The sequence below is a fragment of the Oncorhynchus mykiss genome, chromosome 21, assembly GCF_057628025.1.
Source record: "Oncorhynchus mykiss isolate SJ-2025 chromosome 21, ASM5762802v1, whole genome shotgun sequence".
Taxonomy (NCBI): Eukaryota; Metazoa; Chordata; class Actinopteri; order Salmoniformes; family Salmonidae; genus Oncorhynchus; species Oncorhynchus mykiss.
The window spans coordinates 34,047,442-34,068,855 of record NC_143042.1 but is presented as its reverse complement, the minus strand read 5'-3'; the positions used below and the strand labels follow the sequence as shown (position 1 = coordinate 34,068,855).

The 21,414-nt window shown below is 42.7% G+C and overlaps 1 protein-coding gene across 2 annotated transcripts; it reads right to left on the bottom strand.

Moving 5' to 3' along the window:
* Positions 1-324: 324 nt before the first annotated feature.
* Positions 325-21,171, bottom strand: LOC110500398 (FACT complex subunit SPT16). 2 transcript variants are annotated; one of them, XM_036957811.2, is made up of 24 exons: positions 20,526-21,171; positions 16,568-16,660; positions 13,559-13,729; positions 13,100-13,252; positions 12,767-12,913; positions 12,283-12,434; positions 11,880-12,052; positions 11,509-11,599; positions 11,316-11,389; positions 11,059-11,171; positions 10,212-10,277; positions 9,942-10,040; positions 9,698-9,813; positions 9,145-9,298; positions 8,816-8,943; positions 8,387-8,649; positions 8,040-8,158; positions 7,625-7,863; positions 6,483-6,558; positions 3,801-3,970; positions 3,319-3,448; positions 1,813-1,942; positions 1,605-1,679; positions 325-1,281 (listed from the first exon to the last, which is right to left on the bottom strand). In XM_036957811.2, the coding sequence occupies exons 1-24, from the start codon at positions 20,589-20,591 to the stop codon at positions 1,169-1,171; spliced, it is 3,111 nt and encodes a 1,036-aa protein (XP_036813706.1). In that variant the 5' UTR covers positions 20,592-21,171; the 3' UTR covers positions 325-1,168. The 2 variants fall into 2 exon arrangements, with proteins under 2 accessions (XP_036813706.1, XP_036813707.1); XM_036957812.2 differs by having other exon boundaries at positions 1,819-1,942.
* Between the last annotated feature and the right edge of the window lie 243 nt (positions 21,172-21,414).

The window sequence follows — 21,414 nt, the reverse complement described above, 5'->3', positions numbered from 1 at the left end:
TCGCGCTGGATAAGAGCATCAGCTAAATGACGTAAATGTAAAATGTAAATACTCATCCCCGGTGTGGTCAAGGACAGGTGAAAAAACGCTACCCCCAGTCACACCTAACTGGTTATCTACCCCTCCCCCTTGCCTCTGAAGCTTAGTGTATCACATGTCAATTGTAATTGTTCTAGTACTAATTTGTTCGGTTAGGTGGCAGAGAATGCAGCCAGCCAACTTGGAAGTGAACCATGTAGCACAATAAATGGTTTATCAATTTCATAGTAATTCATAGGTAGCATTGATAGTGACATTTTAATTAACGAAATGGACAAAAAATAGTTCCTTTTCAATTTTATTACCCAAACAAAGAAAATCTGGATTTTTTTATTTTTTATTAACAATACAACAGTCTACCTATCCAGGATGAACAAAAAGAGAGAGGATAGGGGGTAGGAAAGGAGGGAAGGAGAGAGGAAGGGAAAGCGACAGTGTGGGGTTTGTGAGTGTGTCTGTGTGTGTCGGTCTGTACAAACCCCCATTAAAAAAAAAAGGAATTGGAAAACTGAATATTGATATCTGCCCTCCAAAAATGAACATAAATCTTTCAACAAATAAACTGCGTCCAAGAAGATAAAAGAGCAAGGGAATAGATGGATTGTGACAGAGCGATGGGGAAGGAGGAAAGGAAAGTTTTCACAAAGTCTTATAAAACGCTTGGCAGAAGATACTGTATATCATCGTCACTGCTTACTAGATCTATTAGTTCAGAAACAGTTTACCAGAAAACCAATGGTTTGCAATAAAAAAAACTTTTCAACACACACATATGTACCTGGCCCCTGGAAACAGGAGAGTTAGAGTTGCCAAAGGAGAAGGAAGGAGGAATGAAGGAAGGAATAGAACAAAATAAAAAAGATGGATGGAGTTTGTCGGTTGCCAGGTACGATATGCCCATTTTAATCAAGACACTCAATGCCTAATACAAACGCATGGGGGTGCTACCTCTATATACACATTGTATAGTGTGTGTGTGTTTTTAATGTGTGTGTGTGTATGTATTTTTGTTTGAAAGCAAGATGAAGAGGAGTGACAGAGCGAAGATGAATGGGAGGAGAGGGTGATCGAATTGACAATGTTTTGGCAGTGTGTGTGTGTGTGTGTACGTGTCTGGTGGTGTTATCGTTCAGTGGCGCCGTTTCTTCTTGCTGCTGGGGGGTGGGGCTGACGAGCGGCCCTTTCTCTTCCTATTGGCCGACGAGGTCTCCTCCGCGTCCTCATAGTGAGACTCTTTGTCCGCTGAGGGAGAGGAGGAAGAGGGAGACGTGTCAATACCAAACAATTTGCAACCGATTTCACAGCCTCTTTTCATTATGTGAAGTGTGTCAACAACAAACATATAATTTCTTTTTTTTTAAAAGGTCAAAAGTGTCAGGGGTCGTTGAATGAAGAATTTCCAATTCACATCGAATAGCAAAGTATTCTTTTCCGGTATTTCTCAGGCTTTTCTATACCAGGGACAAGCAAGCAATAGTACCTCTTGCTTCAGGAATGGTAAGCTATGATTCTCTCCTTGGGGGACCGCTTACATTAAAATGGGCATGTAAGTAAAGTAGACTCACCTTTCCTGGCCTCCTCTTCCAACTCATCCCAGTCTTTACCACTCTCCTCTTCACTGCCCAGCGATGCACTGTAGTCTGAAATATACACACACACACAGTACTAAGTCTCTGTATGTGTTTGTATGCGTGTCAGACCGCGAGTCCACGCAAGTGATGTGTGTGCATGTGTGTCAGTAAAATGTGTGCGTATCTCAACATGATGCGTTACCATTACCAGAGTCCTCGCTCTCTGAGTCATAGTCTTCATCACTGTCTTCCTCCTCTGCCTCGCTCTCGTCTGCCGAAGGGTTGAATGTCTCATCTTCCCCCGACTCAGAGTCATCCTCCGCTCCCTCCCCCTGAAAGAGACAGATGTCAAACATCTTCATTTTAACACAACACATGTTCGGTCTTGCAATAATAGCTCAAATCACACACACGCTCCAGTCACACCAGTGTTAATTTCGTCAACAATAACAAAAACACTGGTCAACAACCTATTTTTCTTGATGAAAACTAATGACGATAACAAGATGAGATGCCCTGGATAAAAAAAACAAATCACTTTTCATTTTAGTTGACAAAAATGTAACGAGAATTCAATGTGAGACTAATGGACATTCAATTTGACATGAAGCTTCTTTTCATCGGTTTTGTCCAATCATAAGCATGCATCCCTTTGCAGAATATATAATGCAATCCTCTCATTGGCCGATAGCGTCTTTCTGTTGAGCGGGCTGATTGAGAGTTGACCTGGCTCTGCCACACCCACAGCTCCCGGTCACGTCAAATCACTCTCGGACTCTTTTGAAGTGGTGCGCAATTGTAAGGAACTAAGCTCAATTAGAAAACAATGTCTTTAAAAATTGTTTTAGGCCATTTTTTTGCTCTGATCACATCAAAAGCTCTATTTTGCCATGAGCGCTGTTGTTATTAATGTGTGTTGCGGTTGCTTTTTTCAGATTGGAAAAACTGCTGAATAAAGTACAGTATTACTTCTGGCATTGCTGGAAAGCTCATTCTCCCCTTTCAAGGAAATCACTGTTATTTACCCCCCTCTGACAGTTATGATGGGGAGAAAAATCAAGGCTAAATTGTTTAACCTGTAGGCTTTATATGCTATATGGTTAGATATGGCTGGCATTTGTTACAATTTTTCCGGCTAAGGTATACGAGGCAATGGTAGGCCTAGTTGGACAAAGCTATTTGAAAGTACACATGATGCAAGTACGAGCTCAATATTCATTATTTAATGGAAAAGATGCAGACTAAAATGTGACCAAAACTAGACCACAATTGTCCAGAGTTTGTGTCACCTGATCACTAAAACTAACGATGGAAGAAATTACTCAAATGTGACTATTAAGACCAAAATATATATATTATATATTTTTCTCAAATCAAATTTTATGTCACATGCGCCGAATACAACAAGTGTAGATCTTACCGTGAAATGCTTACTTACAAGCCCTTAACCAAAAGCGCAGTTCAAGAAGAGCTAAGAAAATATTTACCAAATCAAATAAAGGAAAAATTAAAAAGTAACAAAAACGAGGCTATATACAGGGGGTACCGGTACAGAGTCAGTATGCGGAGGTACACGTTAGTTGAGGTAATTTGTAAATGTAGGTAGGGGAGAGGTGACTATTTTGAGACTAAGACTAAATCGAAAATAGCTGGCAAAATTATAATTGGCTCACTCGCTCGCTCACAAACACAATCACACACCCCTCACCTCACTCTCAGGGTCTAAAAAGGACCAGCCCCCCTGTTCAAAGAAGCCCTCTGGATCGTCCACTATAGTCTTCATGATCTTAGTCCAGTTCAGAGACTGGACCCCCTCTGTGTACTTGATATCACAGGAACTGGAGGGAAGACAGCACAGGGGGGGGGCAGAGAGAAAGGTTTTTAAAGTAGTTATTCTTTAGGCGAAACACTTGGTTAAACTCTGCTAAAACACAAATATCAATTGAAAATTGAATTCCTTTCCCGAAACTCCAAAAAATCCATTCACCGTTAAAAGGGACAAGACTAAACCATTAAAATATGTCCATAAAGAGATTTATTGATATGTGATATTTAGCAGACACTTTAATACAGAGCGTCTTACCGATGTGCTTACATTTTCTCATTGGTAACCCAAGTGTGAATCAAATCCACGGCTCTAGCATTGTGAGTGGTACACTACCAACAGCCACACGGAACCAATTGACTTACTTGAGCCACTCCTTGATGGGGTCCAGTGAGTTGACGGGCACTGCGTTGATCATGGTGACCTTCTTGCTGTAGTCCTTGTAGACGATGACCACGTCAAAGTTCTTCAGGTGGAACTGAACACGCTCAAAATGAACCAGCTCGACCTCATCCAGAGTCACCACGAACGGAGGCTGGAGATGGAAAGGAAGAAAACAGGAGGAAAAGAGAAGAACATATGTACTGCTGAATGTCCCTTTCAGCCTCAACTTTAACCTACTGAGGATTTGATTTGATCTGTAGTAAAATATCTGCCTAAAGGCCTAGCTTTGTTTAAAACACATGGTGGAGAATGCAAGCAGTACTGCTGACGATATCAGTGAAGGTGAATTATTAATATGTGCTGTAGTATTAGTATTATTCATGTGCTGTAGTAGTAGTAGTAGTAGTAGCAGTAGTATTCACGTGCTGCAGTAGTAGTATTCATGTGCTGCAGTAGTAGTAGTATTCATATGTGCTGTAGTAGTAGTAGTATTCATGTGCTGTAGTAGTATTCATGTGCTGTAGTAGTAGTAGTATTCATATGTGTTGTTGTAGTAGTAGTATTCATGTGCTGTAGTAGTATTCATGTGCTGTAGTAGTAGTAGTATTCATGTGCTGTAGTAGTATTCATGTGCTGTAGTAGTAGTAGTATTCATATGTGTTGTTGTAGTAGTAGTAGTAGTATTCATATGTGCTGTAGTATTAGTAGTATTCATATGTGCTGTAGTATTAGTAGTGTTCATATGTGCTGTAGTAGTAGTAGTATTCATATGTGCTGTAATAGTAGTAGTATTCATATGTGCTGTAGTAGTAGTAGTATTCATATGTGCTGTAGTAGTATTCATGTGCTGTAGTAGTATTCATATGTGCTGTAGTATTAGTAGTAGTATTCATGTGCTGTAGTAGTATTCATATGTGCGGTTGTAGTAGTAGTAGTAGTAGTAGTATTCATATGTGCTGTAGTAGTAGTATTCATATGTGCTGTAGTATTAGTAGTAGTCATATGTGCTGTAGTAGTAGTATTCATGTGCTGTAGTAGTAGTATTCATATGTGCTGTAGTATTAGTAGTAGTAGTCATATGTGCTTTAGTGGTAGTAGTATTCACGTGCTGCAGTAGTAGTATTCATATGTGCTGTAGTATTAGTAGTATTCATATGTGCTGTAGTATTAGTAGTCATATGTGCTGTAGTATTAGTAGTATTCATATGTACTGTAGTATTAGTAGTATTCACGTGCTGCAGTAGTAGTATTCATATGTGCTGTAGTATTAGTAGTATTCATATGTGCTGTAGTATTAGTAGTAGTAGTCATATGTGCTGTAGTAGTATTCATGTGCTGCAGTAGTAGTAGTAGTAGTATTCATATGTGCTGTAGTAGTAGTAGTCATATGTGCTGTAGTAGTAGTAGTATTCATGTGCTGCAGTAGTAGTAGTAGTAGTAGTATTCATATGTGCTGTAGTAGTAGTAGTAGTCATATGTGCTGTAGTAGTAGTATTCATATGTGCTGTAGTAGTAGTAGTATTCATGTGCTGCAGTAGTAGTAGTAGTAGTATTCATATGTGCTGTAGTAGTAGTATTCATGTGCTGCAGTAGTAGTAGTAGTAGTATTCATATGTGCTGTAGTAGTAGTAGTAGTAGTAGTCATATGTGCTGTAGTAGTAGTAGTAGTCATATGTGCTGTAATATTAGTAGTATTCATGTGCTGTAGTATTAGTAGTATTCATATGTGCTGTAGTATTAGTAGTAGTAGTCATATGTGCTGTAGTAGTAGTAGTATTCATATGTGCTGTAGTATTAGTAGTAGTAGTCATATGTGCTGTAGTAGTAGTATTCATGTGCTGCAGTAGTAGTAGTAGTAGTAGTAGTATTCATATGTGCTGTAGTGGTAGTAGTAGTAGTCATATGTGCTGTAGTAGTAGTAGTAGTAGTCATATGTGCTGTAGTAGTAGTATTCATGTGCTGCAGTAGTAGTAGTAGTAGTATTCATATGTGCTGTAGTAGTAGTAGTCATATGTACTGTAGTAGTAGTAGTAGTAGTAGTAGTCATATGTGCTGTAATATTAGTAGTATTCATGTGCTGTAGTAGTAGTAGTATTCATATGTGCTGTAGTAGTAGTAGTATTCATATGTGCTGTAGTATTAGTAGTAGTAGTCATATGTGCTGTAGTAGTAGTAGTATTCATATGTGCTGTAGTAGTAGTAGTATTCATATGTGCTGTAGTATTAGTAGTAGTAGTCATATGTGCTGTAGTAGTAGTAGTATTCATATGTGCTGTAGTATTAGTAGTAGTAGTCATATGTGCTGTAGTAGTAGTATTCATGTGCTGCAGTAGTAGTATTCATATGTGCTGTAGTAGTAGTAGTAGTATTCATATGTGCTGTAGTAGTAGTAGTAGTAGTCATATGTGCTGTAGTAGTAGTATTCATGTGCTGCAGTAGCAGTAGTGGTAGTATTCATATGTGCTGTAGTAGTAGTAGTAGTAGTCATATGTGCTGTAGTAGTAGTAGTAGTAGTAGTAGTAGTCATATGTGCTGTAATATTAGTAGTATTCATGTGCTGTAGTATTAGTAGTATTCATATGTGCTGTAGTATTAGTATTCATGTGCTGTAGTAGTAGTAGTATTCATGTGCTGTAGTAGTAGTAGTAGTAGTAGGCACTCACCCACTCAGTGGTGTTACACAGGGAGCTGGATGTGGGCTGCAGCAGGCAGGTACTCCTGTAGGGGGCACCCTGGAACCTGAACACACACAACCATTCAGTTAATGTCCTCAACAAGTCTGATATTCTTCAAACTTTAACACTGTTCTATACAGTTTATTACTTGAACACCCAACTCCGTGCTTCCCACCCCTAAAGCTAGAACCCTCAATTGAAACAATTACAAAGCGGGCATCCTCCTCTGTTTTAGTAAAAAGCTGAGGGGATGGGCCTGGAGAAATGTAAAACACCAACGCTAAGCTAATAACCAAAATTTGAAATAACCAATTGACCGACATCAGTTCAAGTATTTGAATTCCATTTAGTTTGGTTGTTTTCTGAGCTCAACGCGCCATTTCTCTACAGGACATATTCATATTATTACTACAGCACATGTGAATACTACTACTAATCATAGTTAAGTGCAGAAAACTTGGTCATTAACAACAATGACCAGCTGCCTGTTTTCATTGGTTCTTGCCCAGGCAAGCCTGGGGGGCCAGCAGGCAGACATGTAGAGTAACCACTCTCAAATTCATAAACAGAGGTAAAGATGCAAGGACTGACCATCCAAGATATCAAAATGATAGTTTTAAACATGTTGAGGCTATACAGTTTGTTTACAAACACTGGAGTAAAAACAAGCTTATATTTTAGGTTCTGATGGGGCATATACAAGTTATATGGATGTAGCACACACGCCCCTTCTCATAGTGCCCTACCCTGCCAATATCCCTCAACTCTCCCTCCCATCGCCCCTCCATAATGATAATAATAAATGCCATTTAGCTGACATTTTTATCCAAAGCGACTTAGCCACGTGTGCATACATTTTAAAGTACATTCTACTCCATCCCTCTCTTACCCATACACTTAGACGACTGCCAGCTGGAGTGTGATTTAAAAAAGGTATAAATCCAAGGTTGGCGATTTACTGCCTCCTGCAGTTTATGGAATGTTTGCTCACAAGTATAATTAATTGGCTGACCCCAATAGAAAGTCGCACCCAGTTCACTACTTTAAAATGGTGGAAGTCCTCAATGGCAATTCGTCCATGCAAAAAGGAGTTATTTCCAAGCAGCGATGTCATCCCTCTACGCTCTTACCCGAGGTCCCGGAAGGGCACTTCGAACTCCAGCTCCTCCTTGGTGAGGGTCTCCACCTTCTCGATGAAGTTCTTGAAGGCAGACTTGAGCTTGTGTCTCATCTCCCTCTCCATCTGCTCGGCGTACAGGTCGTCGCGGTCGTGCATGTGCTGGTGCTTGCCCAGGTCTGTGGTGATCTCACCCACCTCTGTGTAGAACTGTACATCCGTGTGACGCTTCTTACCAAACATGATGGCGTTCTGAGGGTGGATAAGTCAAAATGGACGCACAAACACACGCCAAAATTAAGACCCTTCCAAGTGCCACCGGCAAAAGCATAGATCCAAAATACCCACAGCTTGATTACAAAACGCATACGAGATCAGACATGAACTAGGCCTAAGTTTATCAGAACACACAAAACACCGGTAGGTACCTTGAGGTGGAAGTGCAACACGATGATCATCTCTCCGTCACAGGGCTGGAAGAGGGAGTGTTTGATGTTGTTGTAGAGGATGTCCACTTTGTCCCCACGGACGGACGTGAAGCGGAAACCTGGACAGACAGACACACGTTATTTACCAGGTGCGTTGATTGATAATACATTCATGTAGTCTTTAACAGCAACTATCTGATCTGGGGGGAAAAAAAAGAAAAAAAATCCCTTACTACTCTCCTCCACTCCCTTGATCCTAGAGTTCCAATTATACATAAACTCGTGCTCAAAGTCTCTTGGAGGTACTCACAATTACATTGTAATGTGAACTCTGCTCCTTTCCTCACCATTGGTATGGGCCTCCAGCGACCCCTGCATCCTCTTCTGGGCGATGTTGGGCCTGATGTAGAGGTCTTTGAGTTTGGGGTTGGAGCGGTTCAGGTTGATGACCAGCGAGTCCTGCTTGACGATGCCCTCCTTCTCCTTCTCCTCAGCCTCCCGGGTCTTGTAGCGCTTCTGCACCTCCTTGATGATGCGGAAAGCATTCTGGAGGTTGGTGGACGGGACCGTGGGGTCACCTGGCGCCTTCAGGTTCGACGCCCGGTACGTACTGCGGGGGGGGGGATGGTTAGACATAGCAGCAGTTGAACACAAAGACGAACACATCAAATACACGTATGTACACACAGGGTCTACCCTACAACCTGCTTTATATTTGACAGCAGTGAAACCTACAGTAAGTGGGCGCGCATAAAATATGTTTAATTTCCTCTTACATTTCTTTGACGAAGGTGGCGTCAGGGTTGGGGAAAATGTTGCCCTCGTTGCGTCCCAGAGAGCTGCCGGGAACGTAGAAGTTTATCCTCAGGTAGGTCCAGTCTCCTTCCACCGACGAACTGATGTTCTACACACACACACACACGAACAGACAGACACACAAACGTGGAGAGACGGACACAGAAATTCCCAAATTTTACCTCAGATAGGTGTCGTCTCAAATTCGGTCGAATTGTGCGATTGTGTGTGAAAAGAGGTCACAGGAATCCAAATATGCATTTTGTGAGTGAATGAGTGAGTGCACGATATTAGAGTGTGTGTCAGTTACCTTGATGGTAGCGATATGGAAAGGGGTGGCGATCCCGAAGACGGGCATGACGACAGTCTCGTATTTCTTATCGATGAAGATCTTCATATCTCGAATGTCTTTCTCTCGAGGCATCTGAGAGCCGTTCTTGTAGGAGACATTGGACTTTCTGGACCTAGAGGACAAAGACACAGGGAAATACTTCATTTAAAATCATTCAATTCATTTGGTACCACCACACATTTTTGGAAAGTGCATTTACATAAAAACGGAGAAAGTGAAATCATTAATAATTGAATAGAAATCATTCATTAAAAACATGCTTTTAGACAGTCTGAAGCGCACACAGACTTTGTTCAGAAAACTCTAAACACAAATGTTCTACCATAGGCCATTTAGACAAAACAAAACACCATATAAATCCCCATAACATTAATTCCCATCCCCATTTTTCAACCACCTCTCCTCATCGCTCCATTCCACTCCTTTATTAACTAACCAGCATCCTCCCATCTCCCTCCTTCCAAACATCATTCCATCACCTCCACTCCTCTTTTCCCCCTCGTTCACTCACTTCTGGACCTGTTGCTCTCCTTTCTGTTCCGTCAGACGTCGCTTGGCCTCCTCGTTCACCTGATTGGCCAGCTCCTTCTGGTGAGCCCGCCTCTTCTCCTCCGCCGTCATCTCGTTCTGACCAATCAAATAACAATGTTCCCTCACAGTCTGACCAATCAAACAGCCTTCACCTCATACACACAAACTGAGATGGTTTAAGTACAGTGAATTTCTCTCAAGAACACAGACAAACACAAACACACCCTAGTCCGGTCCTGAAGTAAAGCTTGTCCACGCGCTCCCTTCCCCAGTAGCTCCTCTGCATCGTCTGCATCTTCCTCCTCATCCTCTTCCTCATCGTTCTGAAGAGAACAAACAGTGTTTTATAGATACTCTGTTTGATAAAGGATTATTATTTTTTTAAGTGTAACATAGCATGTCAACGCAACAGTTTAAGAGGGCATAGAGCCTTAAAAGAAACATTTTAATATATGAAATAGATGTGCATCTTTCAGGGTGGTCATCTTTCGTACCTTTAGGAAAATTCCAACGTTCTTTAACTTCTTCTTGACCGGTGTGAGAACTGTGGCTGGATCATCCTACAAGATACGCAGACATTTTAAATGCACACACACAGAATGTTTGGACTGTTTTTTTGTTTACTACTGTCAATGTGCTTATATCAAAAATGATGTTAACAGAACTATACGTTTGACTCTGTAAAGACTTTGCAAAAATTAAACAAAAGTGTGTGTACCGGTTTTATTATACTTCTGAGTACCAGAGGTCCTCACAAGAACAGTAAACCAACCACGGAACATTATAACAAGTGAGGATATGTTGCCGGTCCTCACAAAAAATAGCTATTTTAAGATTAGAGGTTAGGGTTAGAATTGGGGTTAGGAGTTAAGGATGATCAGATTTTGAATGGGAATCAATTGTTGGTCCACAAATAGTCCTTACAAACATGTGTGTGACCCCTACTTTGTCGAGTTGTACAGAGTCCTATGAACAGGGCATATTTCTGCTCCTTTTCCCTCTCATTCCTCCATCCCACCCACCCTTATCCCTCGATGATCTTCAGTCTCCTATGAACAGGGCATATTTCATCTGCGTCCCCCCCCCCCCATCTCTCCTACCTCGTTGATCTGTACAGAGTCTCCTATGAACAGGGCATATTTCTGCTCCTTTTCCCTCTCATTCCTCCATCCCACCCACCCTTATCCCTCGATGATCTTCAGTCTCCTATGAACTGGGCGTTTTTCTTCTGCCCCCCCCCCCCCCCCCCCCTCTCTCTCTTCTACCTCGTTGATCTGTACAGAGTCTCCTATGAACAGGGCATATTTCATCTGCGCCCCCCCCCCCCCATCTCTCGCCTACCTCGTTGATCTGTACAGAGTCTCCTATGAACAGGGCATATTTCTTCTGCTCCTCCTTCTTCCCCTCCTTATTCACCAGGTCAGCGAACCCCAGGCTGATGCTCAGTACCATACCTAAAAACACACACAGTAACTCACAGTTATGAAAGCGTCCGCTCTACACACACACACCACTTAAAATTGCCTCTGTCTGAGACACACAACCGTGCCGACAAAGTAACCTACTCAGTAAGACAGTACAGTGACTTGATTTCTCACCTTTCTTCAGTTTGTACTGGTTCTTGCTGTTCAGGACCAGGGAGCCCTCTCTGAACTCTATCCCCATGGCAAACCTACAACAGGGGGAGAGAGAGGGGCCGCACAATAAACACACGGGCACATGGGGAGCCTATCAGAAGTTAAGAACGAGAGAGAGAGAGAACGAACGGGTGCGTGTCGCGGCGCGTCCTACCCGAGGTTCTTGGTGAGTTTGGCCGCCAGGTCTGGTTTCTCCTTCTTAACGTAGTTCAGCACGGCGCTGTACGCGTCGCAAATTTTCACACCTACAAAAGAACAAAAAGGTTAAGAAAGAAAGAAAAAAGGGGTCCGGTTACAGCAACCACGTGTACCCTATCCCACAAACACCCTCCCTCTCATCCACAGCCCTCTCGCCCCTCGGGCAGCTCCAAGCTGATGTCCTGCATCCCTCCCCCCCATCACACACACACACACTCCCTCTCATCCACAGCCCTCTCACCCCTCGAGGTGTTCGGGCAGCTCCAAGCTGATGTCCTGCATCCCCCCCCCAATCACACACTCTCTCTCCCGCCATCCTTCACCCACCATGTTTCAGCTCTTTGAGCAGCTCCTCCTCCACCTGTAGCAGGAAGCTGTAGTTGTCCTGCATCTCCTGTGGGGGGTCCACCATTAGGGTCCGGACCAGGTTGGCGCAGTAGGACTTGTAGCGGATGCCCATGGCACACGTGATGGCCCCAAAGTGCATGTGGTTCTTGTCACTGTCATAGGGAGTTAGAACAGATGTATACAATAATTATAAAATGGGGGTATAATGGGTTGATAGAAGTTATACTGTTTTAGAAAAAGGAGTCTGCTGTGACAGGTTATGTACAATTTGATACAGTTCCTTGTGTGTCTTTCTGGTCAAAGAAAAAGGGGATAAAACTAAAGATTGACGACTTCGCAGCCACAAGTCAGTTAAGCAGCAAACTGCCGATTGACCCATTACCTGACGACGCTGAACTTGAGGCTGTAGTTGCCCCCGCTCTGTATAATAGGGGGGTAACACATCTCCACTGTCGAGGGGTCCGCTCCCCCGAGGTACTTCTTCTCCTCGATGGCCTTCTCCACAGACTCCGCCAGCTTACTGTGGCGCACCTTCTGTTTAGGGCAGACAGATAGGGACACACTTAAGAAAGGAAAGGGATGGAATCAAAACTATTTGGACGTAAACTGTTAAGCTTACATCTATGTTTGCTGTATGATGTTCTCTCAGGCCAGTCTAGCCCGGTTCCAATACTTTGAAAATGCATCCTTTCTTCCTAATTTGAAAGATAGCACTGATCTGACATGACTCGAGTGGTGAATGCTGGTGTTGGGCCAGTGATTACTCCAGGGGAGAAAGGAAGGTAGGGAGAAAGGAAAGAAGAAAGGGAAGGATTTTAAAAGTACTCAAACAGGACCTAGAGCTTCTCTCGTGTCCTTCCCCTTACCTCATCCGCGTCCACGATCTCCATGACCCTCTCCTTGAAGAACTTAGAGTAGACCTCGCTGGTGACGGCTGCAGCTTTCTTCATCAAAGCCAGCTCCCCATCCTCCTTCACAGCCATGGTGTAGGCCACTACCGCACTGATGTCCACCTGGGGGAAAAAAGAGGGGGAGGAAGGGGTTAAACTATATGAGGATCCACAAACCAATGAGTGCGTTACACACAGACGAGCACATCACAGACATATCCATGGGTCGGATTTTCGGCCTGCTAACACACACACCCCCCCATCATCCCTTCTTCCCTCTATCCTCCCTCCCACCCTCCTTTCTCTCACCTTCTCCAGGCCCTCAGCAGTGATCATGTCATTCCAGCTCTTCATGTACTCTCCGGGGAACTTGTCCTTGCTGAACACACCTACAGTCTTGCCCTCCTTACTGGCCCTGATCGCCTCCATCATCTTCTCAAAGTTAGCCTTGTTGCTTTCGTTCTGAGGGGCGGGCAGGCGGGCGAGAGAGAGAGAGTTATACCAACAAGCTTGAACACACTCATGTGAGCGAGTGAGCACTCACACACAGGCTTTCCTCCCACACAAAAACACAAGCGCTCACAAACATGAGCTGATAAGGTCTCGCTCTCGCACAACTTGGCAATTACAAATGGCTATGAGACTTACAACAACCACACGGACTTGATGTGTCACACATTACAAAGGACAGGCATGTCGGGGAAAGATGCATCAACACTGACAGCCAATCAGTGATAGACCATGCCGCGTCTACCAAGCTGTGCTTACCTTTTCCCTGATGAGCAGTGTGATTGGTGGAACCCCATTGGCATTCTCGTTGCCCTTGGTGACAGCCACCTGTTTAAGAAACTCCACCTTCTTCTTGCTGGCCAGGAAGATGATCTTAGACTCACAGAACACCATGATGGTGTCGGTCAGCTCATAGCCAAACAGCCATGTCTTCAGAAAAGAGGAAGGGAAGAGAGGAGGAGAAGAGCATACATGTAATTATCTGAAACGGTCGCTTATGCTGGAGTAGGGCTGGGCGATGTGGCCTAAAAATCATATATAGATTTTTTTTCCAAACTTATGGTTTAATGTTCTCTCGAAATAACCTTTGTCGTACAATTAAAGGGTCAAACACACTGCATTTCAAACCGTCAGGAATAACCTAATGAATTTCAGGGCTTGCGAAAATTCTACCTAGGCTAAATATAAGCCTTCCACAACCATAAGACCCACTTTTTGTAAACATTTGACCAGAACCATGCATAATGGCCATTCACTAATAATGACTTAACTTCTTGTAAGCAGGCATTTTAGACAATGAACACATCTCCCAAACAGGTAGCCTAGTGGTCAAGACTGTTGGGCCAGTAACCGAAAGGTTGCCGGTTCGAATCCCCAATTGTTGTGTAGCACGCGCCAGATGACCTAGTTACAGCATGAAATTCACAAATAAAAGGTTTGCCAGCTAGATACCCTAGAACTATTAAGTTAAATGTCTAAAATGTGCGAAATGCTCCGCATTTGTGCATTTGGATTGATAGCCAACATGAATGATCTAACTAAGTGCTTAGCTTCTTCCAAAACCAAGCTTGGTTTGGTATCAGCAGAGAATCCCCTACTGGATCAAGAGCCTTGCTGTCTAATATGTGTTTTGTGTGTGCAGCAAACTGTGCTTTTTTATTTACTTGTATAACTTTGAGCTGGGATGTCTGTCCTGCAAATACTTTAGGTCAGAGACAGGTGAAATGAAACAACCTCTCCCTCAATGTGAGCAAGACAAAGGAGCTAATCGTGGACTACAGGAAAAGGTGGGCCGAACAGGCCCCCATTAACATCGACGGGGTTGTAGTTGAGTGGGTCGAGAGTTTCAAGTTCCTTGGTAACGTACTATCATGGTCCAGACATACCAATACAGTTGTGAAGAGGGCACGACAAAACCTATTTCCCCTCAGGAGACTGAAAATATTTGACATGGGTCGCCAGATCCTCAAAAGGTTCTACAGCTGCACCATTGAGAGCATCCTGACAGGTTGCATCCTCGCCTGGTATGGCAACTGCTCGGCGTCTGACCGTAAAGCACGACAGAGTGTAGTGCGAACGGCCCAATACATCACTTGGCCCAAGCTTCCTGTCATCCAGGACCTATATAATAGGCGGTGTCAGAGGAAAGCACATAAAATTGTCAGAGACTCCAGTCACCCTGTTTTCTCTGCTACCGCACAGCAAGCGGTACCGGAGCGCCAAGTCTAGGACCAAAAGGCTCCTCAACAGCTTCTACCCCGAAGCCATAAGACTGCAGAACAATTCATAAAACCGCCACCGGACAATTTACAGACAACCCCCCCCATTCCTTTTGTACACTGCTGCTACTCGCTGTTCATTATCTATGCATAATCACAACACCCCCACCTACATGTACAGATTACCTCAACTAACCTGTACCCCCGCACACTGACTCGGTACCGGTGCCCCCTGTACAAAAGCCTCGTTATTGTGTTACTTTTTACTTTAGTCTACCTAGTAAATATGTTCTTCTTCTTGAACTGCACTGTTGGTTCAGGGTTTGTAAGTAAGCATTTTACGGTAATGTCTACACTTGTTGTATTCGGCGCATGTTCACATCGTTAGCATTTAGTTAGCATTCTCCATGGGATTTTACATGTAAGCATTGCTACCCTTTGGATTATAAAGGCTCAGCAGGGGTTGGGGGAAAAAAACAAAAACCCATTGTGTTCAGTGCCGTTATTACAGTACATCCCTGTATGGCACAAAGTTGGTATGAAGGTATGAGAATCTGTATTCCACCCAAGCCACGTTCAGATACTGAAATCAAATGGCCTGCTTTATTTTTTAGAATGAGTTGACAATTCATTCTATAAGTTGTTTTTAATACTTATTGCACATTTATAAGACACAGACTTGACAGCTAGTATGACAGTCTTTGGCTAAAATGCTGCTAGCCGTACGTGGTACCGCGATGCCACAAACTTGAGCATAACTTTTCCAGAATCAATGTTCAGTGATACTCCCATTTTAGTGGTGTCGGCTCTGAGCGCAATTTGATGAGTTGAGACAAAGGGTATCATTATAAAGGTGAACTTCTCCATTACAGTCAAATTACGTCTCAATGTGTTTCGGTGTCCATATGACCTATTCTGTTGGACTAAATCTCAAATGCAAATAGTGAGTTGAAACAGCTTGTCAGAGACAAAATGATCTCTCCATCTCTGTTGTTGTAAGTGGCAGGCAGAGGGGCTTGGTGTGTATAAACAGAGAGGAAGAGCCGAAGCGAGAGGTTTCCCGCTTGCAAAAATCGGTCAAAAATAAGCCCTATGCATTAACAGGTTTATTTTGGATCTAAGCTTGTTGCCTGCCTTGCCCGCCGTCGGGACAACGACTACAATTCTTAGGGCAGAGACATGAGCATCTCATCGTTATATACAGATATCTGGTGGGAATGGGAATGTGCAAAGAGCACACAAGGAGCAAAGGTGACGAGACCAAAAAGACGACAAGAGGTCAAACGCTCATTAAAACAAAAATATTGCAGAAAAAGATCAAGTAGAATTAATCAAGTTATACAAGTCATAACACACATGTAATGAGCGCACGCACACACAATTTGAAGTCAGACTATGCAACAAGTTGTCAAGGAGACATATTTTCCTGACCGGACCCAAATGACTCCAGGCCCCAGCTACAGCCTACAATTGGGGTCCAGAGTTTCCCCTGATCAACTCACACAGTGAGGATTAACTCCAGGATAGGGGTAAGGTTCATGAGTTTTACCTGCAGGGCAGTGGATTTGGCGTATACAATCTCCTCGTCCACACCAACAGAGACCACCATGGCATCCACTTTGCCAAACTCATCTTCTCCTTTCTGATAGAGAAAAATAACAAAATAGATAATTGATTAATAGTTCTAAGTTAAAACAATCCTATATTAAGTTAACCAATGAGCAAAAAGGTACAGCTAGCAACAGTTGTGAGTTTTGGATGACAGTTTGCTGGTTGTTCTTTTTGCGTGCAGGTGTGAAGTACGGAAAAATTGCTAGCAAGCTACAACCTAGCTAGCTAACCAGTTAAGAACAAACTGAAGTTTATAGCCATCTATTGCTATAGATACAGTAGTATCTCAATGTAGCTTGAGAGCAAGTTGCTAGTTAGCTAGCTTGGTTGGCATTCAAATGCAGGGGATGAGCTTAATCATTGCGTGCCCCAAAAATAAAAGTGCACTGTGCACGTAACAAATCAATGCCGTGGCGCGAAAAGAAAAAAAAAGCTAGCTAATGCGCTAGCTTGAACATGTCCAGCTTTCTGATGTTCGATAGTTGCAGGTCCGGCACCAGAACGAATCAGTTGGGTGGGGCATTGACATTTTTTTTAAATGGGTTTTATAGTAAAGACATCATTTAACTGTAAAAAATGTATTATGTTTTAATGTGGCATGAACACAACTAGTCATGATGTTTTCATCTGATTGTCAAACAAATCACTTTAAAAAGCAGGTTACCTTTGAACGTTTGTCAAAAATAATTCCAGCATCTGAAGAGTGGCTGAAACGATCTCACCGGAGAAAGCATCCAAGGGAGCGAAACACGCCCCTCTGTTTTACTATAAATAGCCCATGTATCTGATGCTGTCTGGTCAAAAAGAGCATGACATGCCACACTCTTTTTGTCCACACAGTATCAGGCTACACATTGAGACAGAGGGTCGCTGTTTTGCTCGCTCAGATTAGGAAAGTCAAATGAATGGGCTGCTGCACAGTCACTATGGGAGTTCTTTCTAGAGCCCCTGGTTAAAATTGTGCATAAGAGCATCTCTAAAATGGTTAAACTAGTGAGAAATGTGATTATTGAAAACAAATGTGAGTTTGCTTTATTTACTATCATCCAAAATCAGGATAATTATTTTGCCGTGGGCCTCCCTAGTGGCGCAGTGGTCTAAGGCACTGCATCGCAGAGCTAGCTGCAGACCCTGGTTCAATCGTAGGCTGTGTTGCAGCAGGCCGCGACCGGGAGAACCATGAGGTGGCGCACAATTAGCCCAGCGTCGTCCGGGTTAGGGGAGGGTTTGATCATCCGGGTTGTCCTTGTGCCATCGCGCTCTAGCGACTCATATGGCGGGCAGGGCACAATGCATGCTGACACAGTCGTCAGGTGTTTCTTCCGACACATTGGTGCGGCTGGCTTCCGGGTTAAACAAGCATTGTCTCAAGAAGCAGTGCAGCTTGACGGGGTCTTGTTTCGGAGGACGCACGGCTCTTGACCTTCGCCTCTCCTGAGTCCGTACGGGAGTTGCATCGATAGGACAAGACTAACTACCAAATGGCTATCACGAAATTAGGGAGAAAAAAGGGGGTACATTTATTATTATTAAATAAATAGAACATAATTGTTTTTTTGCCATATGTAATTCATGTATATTATGCTACTTTCCATGTCGACAGTATGTGTTACTACATTACACAAGATTACGTTTTGGGGGGGGTATTACACATTATTATTATTTTTACCTCAGATTGGTGATGTTAGTATAAAAGTTAAGTCAACACGATTATACAAGATCAATTGCTTAAAGCAAATAAATATTGTTGGTTTTGTACTGTTGATTTTGTCATACTCGCTGGAGGCGGTGGGGGAAATCACAGGACACAACTATAGTTTTATTTCTCAAATGGCACTGATCATTCAGGCGGGCTCATGGTATTGGCTCAAGCGGAATAGGTGGAATGGTATAAATTACATCAAAACACATGGCTCTGATGCATTATTATGAGCCATTCCCCTCTCAGCAGCCTCCACTGCTGGCCACACACCAGTCAAACTATCACTTAAATAGAAGCCAACTGTCGTTGTTGATATCGTGATTTGTTGAAGTTAAGGGAACAAACCACCTTTTCTGTTTTCTGTGATGCCAGCCTCCTGAAATCAACATCCGCCATTACAAAAGATAGAAGGCTTATATCTACAACACCTTGTTCTATTTCAGCATGATATCGAGAGTTCCTCTGTCCAGTGTCTGTTCTTTTGCCCATTTTAATATTTTATTTTTATTTGGCCAGTCTGAGATATGGCTTTTTCTTTGCAACTCTGCCTAGAAGGTCAGCATCATGGAGTCGCCTCTTCACTGTTGACGTTGATACTGGTGTTTTGCGGGTACTATTTAATGAAGCTGCCAGTTGAGGACTTGTGAGGCATCTGTTTCTCAAACTAGACACTAATGTACCTGTCCTCTTGCTCAGTGGTGCACCGGGGCCTCCCACTCTTTCTATTCTGGTTAGAGCCAGTTTGCGCTGTTCTGTGAAGGGTGTAGTATACAGCGTTGTACGAGATCTTCAGTTTCTTGGCAATTTCTCACATGGAATAGCCTTAATTTCTCAGAACAAGAATAGACTGACGAGTTTCTGAAGAAAGTTCTTTGTTTCTGGCCATTTTGAGCCTGTAATCGAACCCACAAATGCTGATGCTCCAGATACTCAACTAGTCTATTTGAAGGCAAGGTTTATTGCTTCTTTAATAGGAACAGTTTTCAGCTGTGCCAACATAATTGCAAAAGGTTTTTCTAATGATCAATTAGCCTTTTAAAAGAATAAACTTGGATTAGATAACAACGTGCCATTGGAACACAGGAGTGATTGTTGCTGATAATGGGCATCTGTACGCCTATGTAGATATTCCATTAAAAATCCGCCATTTCCAGCTTGTTGATGTTTGATGTTATTTTGATGGACAAAAAAAAAAGTGTTTTTCTTTCAAAAACAAGGACATTTTTAAGTGACCCCAAACTTTTGAACGTAGTTTATATTTAAGTTGTTAATATATCAAACTGTTTCTGCATATTTGGTATTAGGAATATAAATGGGGCTTTCAACATTAATTTCCAATGGGGTATTGTACTTAAAAATCAGGTTTAACAGCTGCTGAATTAGATGTTTTATATTTTTATATACCAGACATCTCCAAAAAGGGTTTGCCCTGCCTTCTCAGATGCTTTATCTGGGATTGATGTGTCTTTCTTTCCGGGAGTGTCTCAGTCAAAGAAAGTATTTATATTGGAATATTATATTTGGATGGGCAAGGAGCTACGGTAGGGCGGGCCATGCACCCTAAGGCCCGCCCTGGATAGTTGCTGGCTGGCTAGCTAGCTAGCATGTTTACTGATGCTAGTTAGCCATGTGAACAAGAAGCAACTAGTTAGTGAAGATTACCATGGGATTTTTTGACAATGGTTCTTTGGCATTGTATTTTGGTGCCAATTTTAGATGTGCAACCCAGAATATGAATTCATAATTTGCTAGCTAGCTAACGCTGGCTAGACTGGCAACGAGCTAAAGTGGTTGTGCCACACACAGTGCCAGATACTAGTAAATGACTGTCTGGCTAGCTAGCTACGCGAATGAATAGATAACTTGGTGAATAATATACAATGCAGAATAAGTGGCAATGTTGTAGATATCATTGTTAGGATGTTTAAGATCTCCTGAATGTATTAAATCCACAGTAGTGTTTAATGCATGGAAGTCTACCTATATAATCAAAGTGAGGCCTTCCGCTCATTGTTGGGTGCTTTTTGCGCTTCTGTGCAACACCACCATGGCACTCACTCATGCCGAAAACAAAGTCAACCACGCACTTCAAAAACGCGGCTATCCGCCAGTATCAGCATCTAAGCTAGAGCATGATTTTACGAGTTTTACCCACACCTATATAAAAAAAAATCTTTCAAAACGTGCCGTTTACCTTCCAATTGCCATATAAGCGCTTGATTCGGCGGTAGTACGCTTCCTTGTCCAAGTTTACCGCCATAGCAAGTCTTCTGCACCTTCAAACTTCAGCTCCTGGCTTCTCAGAGTAGCACAGGCCGGATGAGTGTTTGCTGTTTCACGCACTTTCCACGCCTTGAAACCTCTCTATCAAAAGACACTCTTCCTTCCTCCTCGATGTATGGACGATGGTTACGTTCAATTCTTCCCAAGATGTGCCTCTATGGCTATGTTGCTCAATTAAAAAAATCGCCAACAAATGTTTACATTAAATACACGTTTTGTTAAAAATCGATATTTGAAGTAAAAATGTCAAATTCATAATTTTTCTTGAGATGAATAATTGCATAACATCTAGCTGTTTGTTATCCACACTGGTGCCACGCATAAACGACTCGATTATAATTAATACCCCCCACCTTCTCCGTTTTCTCCTCCTTCTCTCTCCCTCCCTCTTCTTGCAGTCTGTCGAGCACTTTACGTGTCAGATAGGTCAATTCCAATACTCAGCCTATATCTGGCAAGCACATTATTTGGATAAAAGAATGCGACATGTTTATTATATAATGGTGCACTAGTTTATATGACACACAAGCAATCTTGTTTTGCTCCTGTTTTCCTCTGGACCGCCTGGATTTCTATCTTTAATCGATGTATAAAAAATAATATCAGTGTATTAAATCGTTTGATGGGGTATTCGATTTGGGGCATTTCATGTATATTGTTAGATTGTTACAGTATAATTTTATTGTTTTACATTACTCGACAGCGCCTCCAGAACTACATCGGAATACCCACCTCCAGTCGGATTGTGCCAGCGACCATGCGCCCCCCCCACTACTGTATATTTTCCCGCCACCTCCACC

Excerpts from the sequence above, each read along its gene's own strand:
- LOC110500398 (XM_036957811.2), bottom strand. The coding sequence starts at position 20,591 with ATGGCGGTAAACTTGGACAAGGAAGCGTACTACCGCCGAATCAAGCGC. Across the intron at positions 13,253-13,558 it reads CACTGCTCATCAGGGAAAAG|AACGAAAGCAACAAGGCTAA; the intron begins GTAAGCACAGCT and ends CCCGCCCCTCAG. Across the intron at positions 10,041-10,211 it reads ACGTTGGAATTTTCCTAAAG|AACGATGAGGAAGAGGATGA; the intron begins GTACGAAAGATG and ends TGTTCTCTTCAG.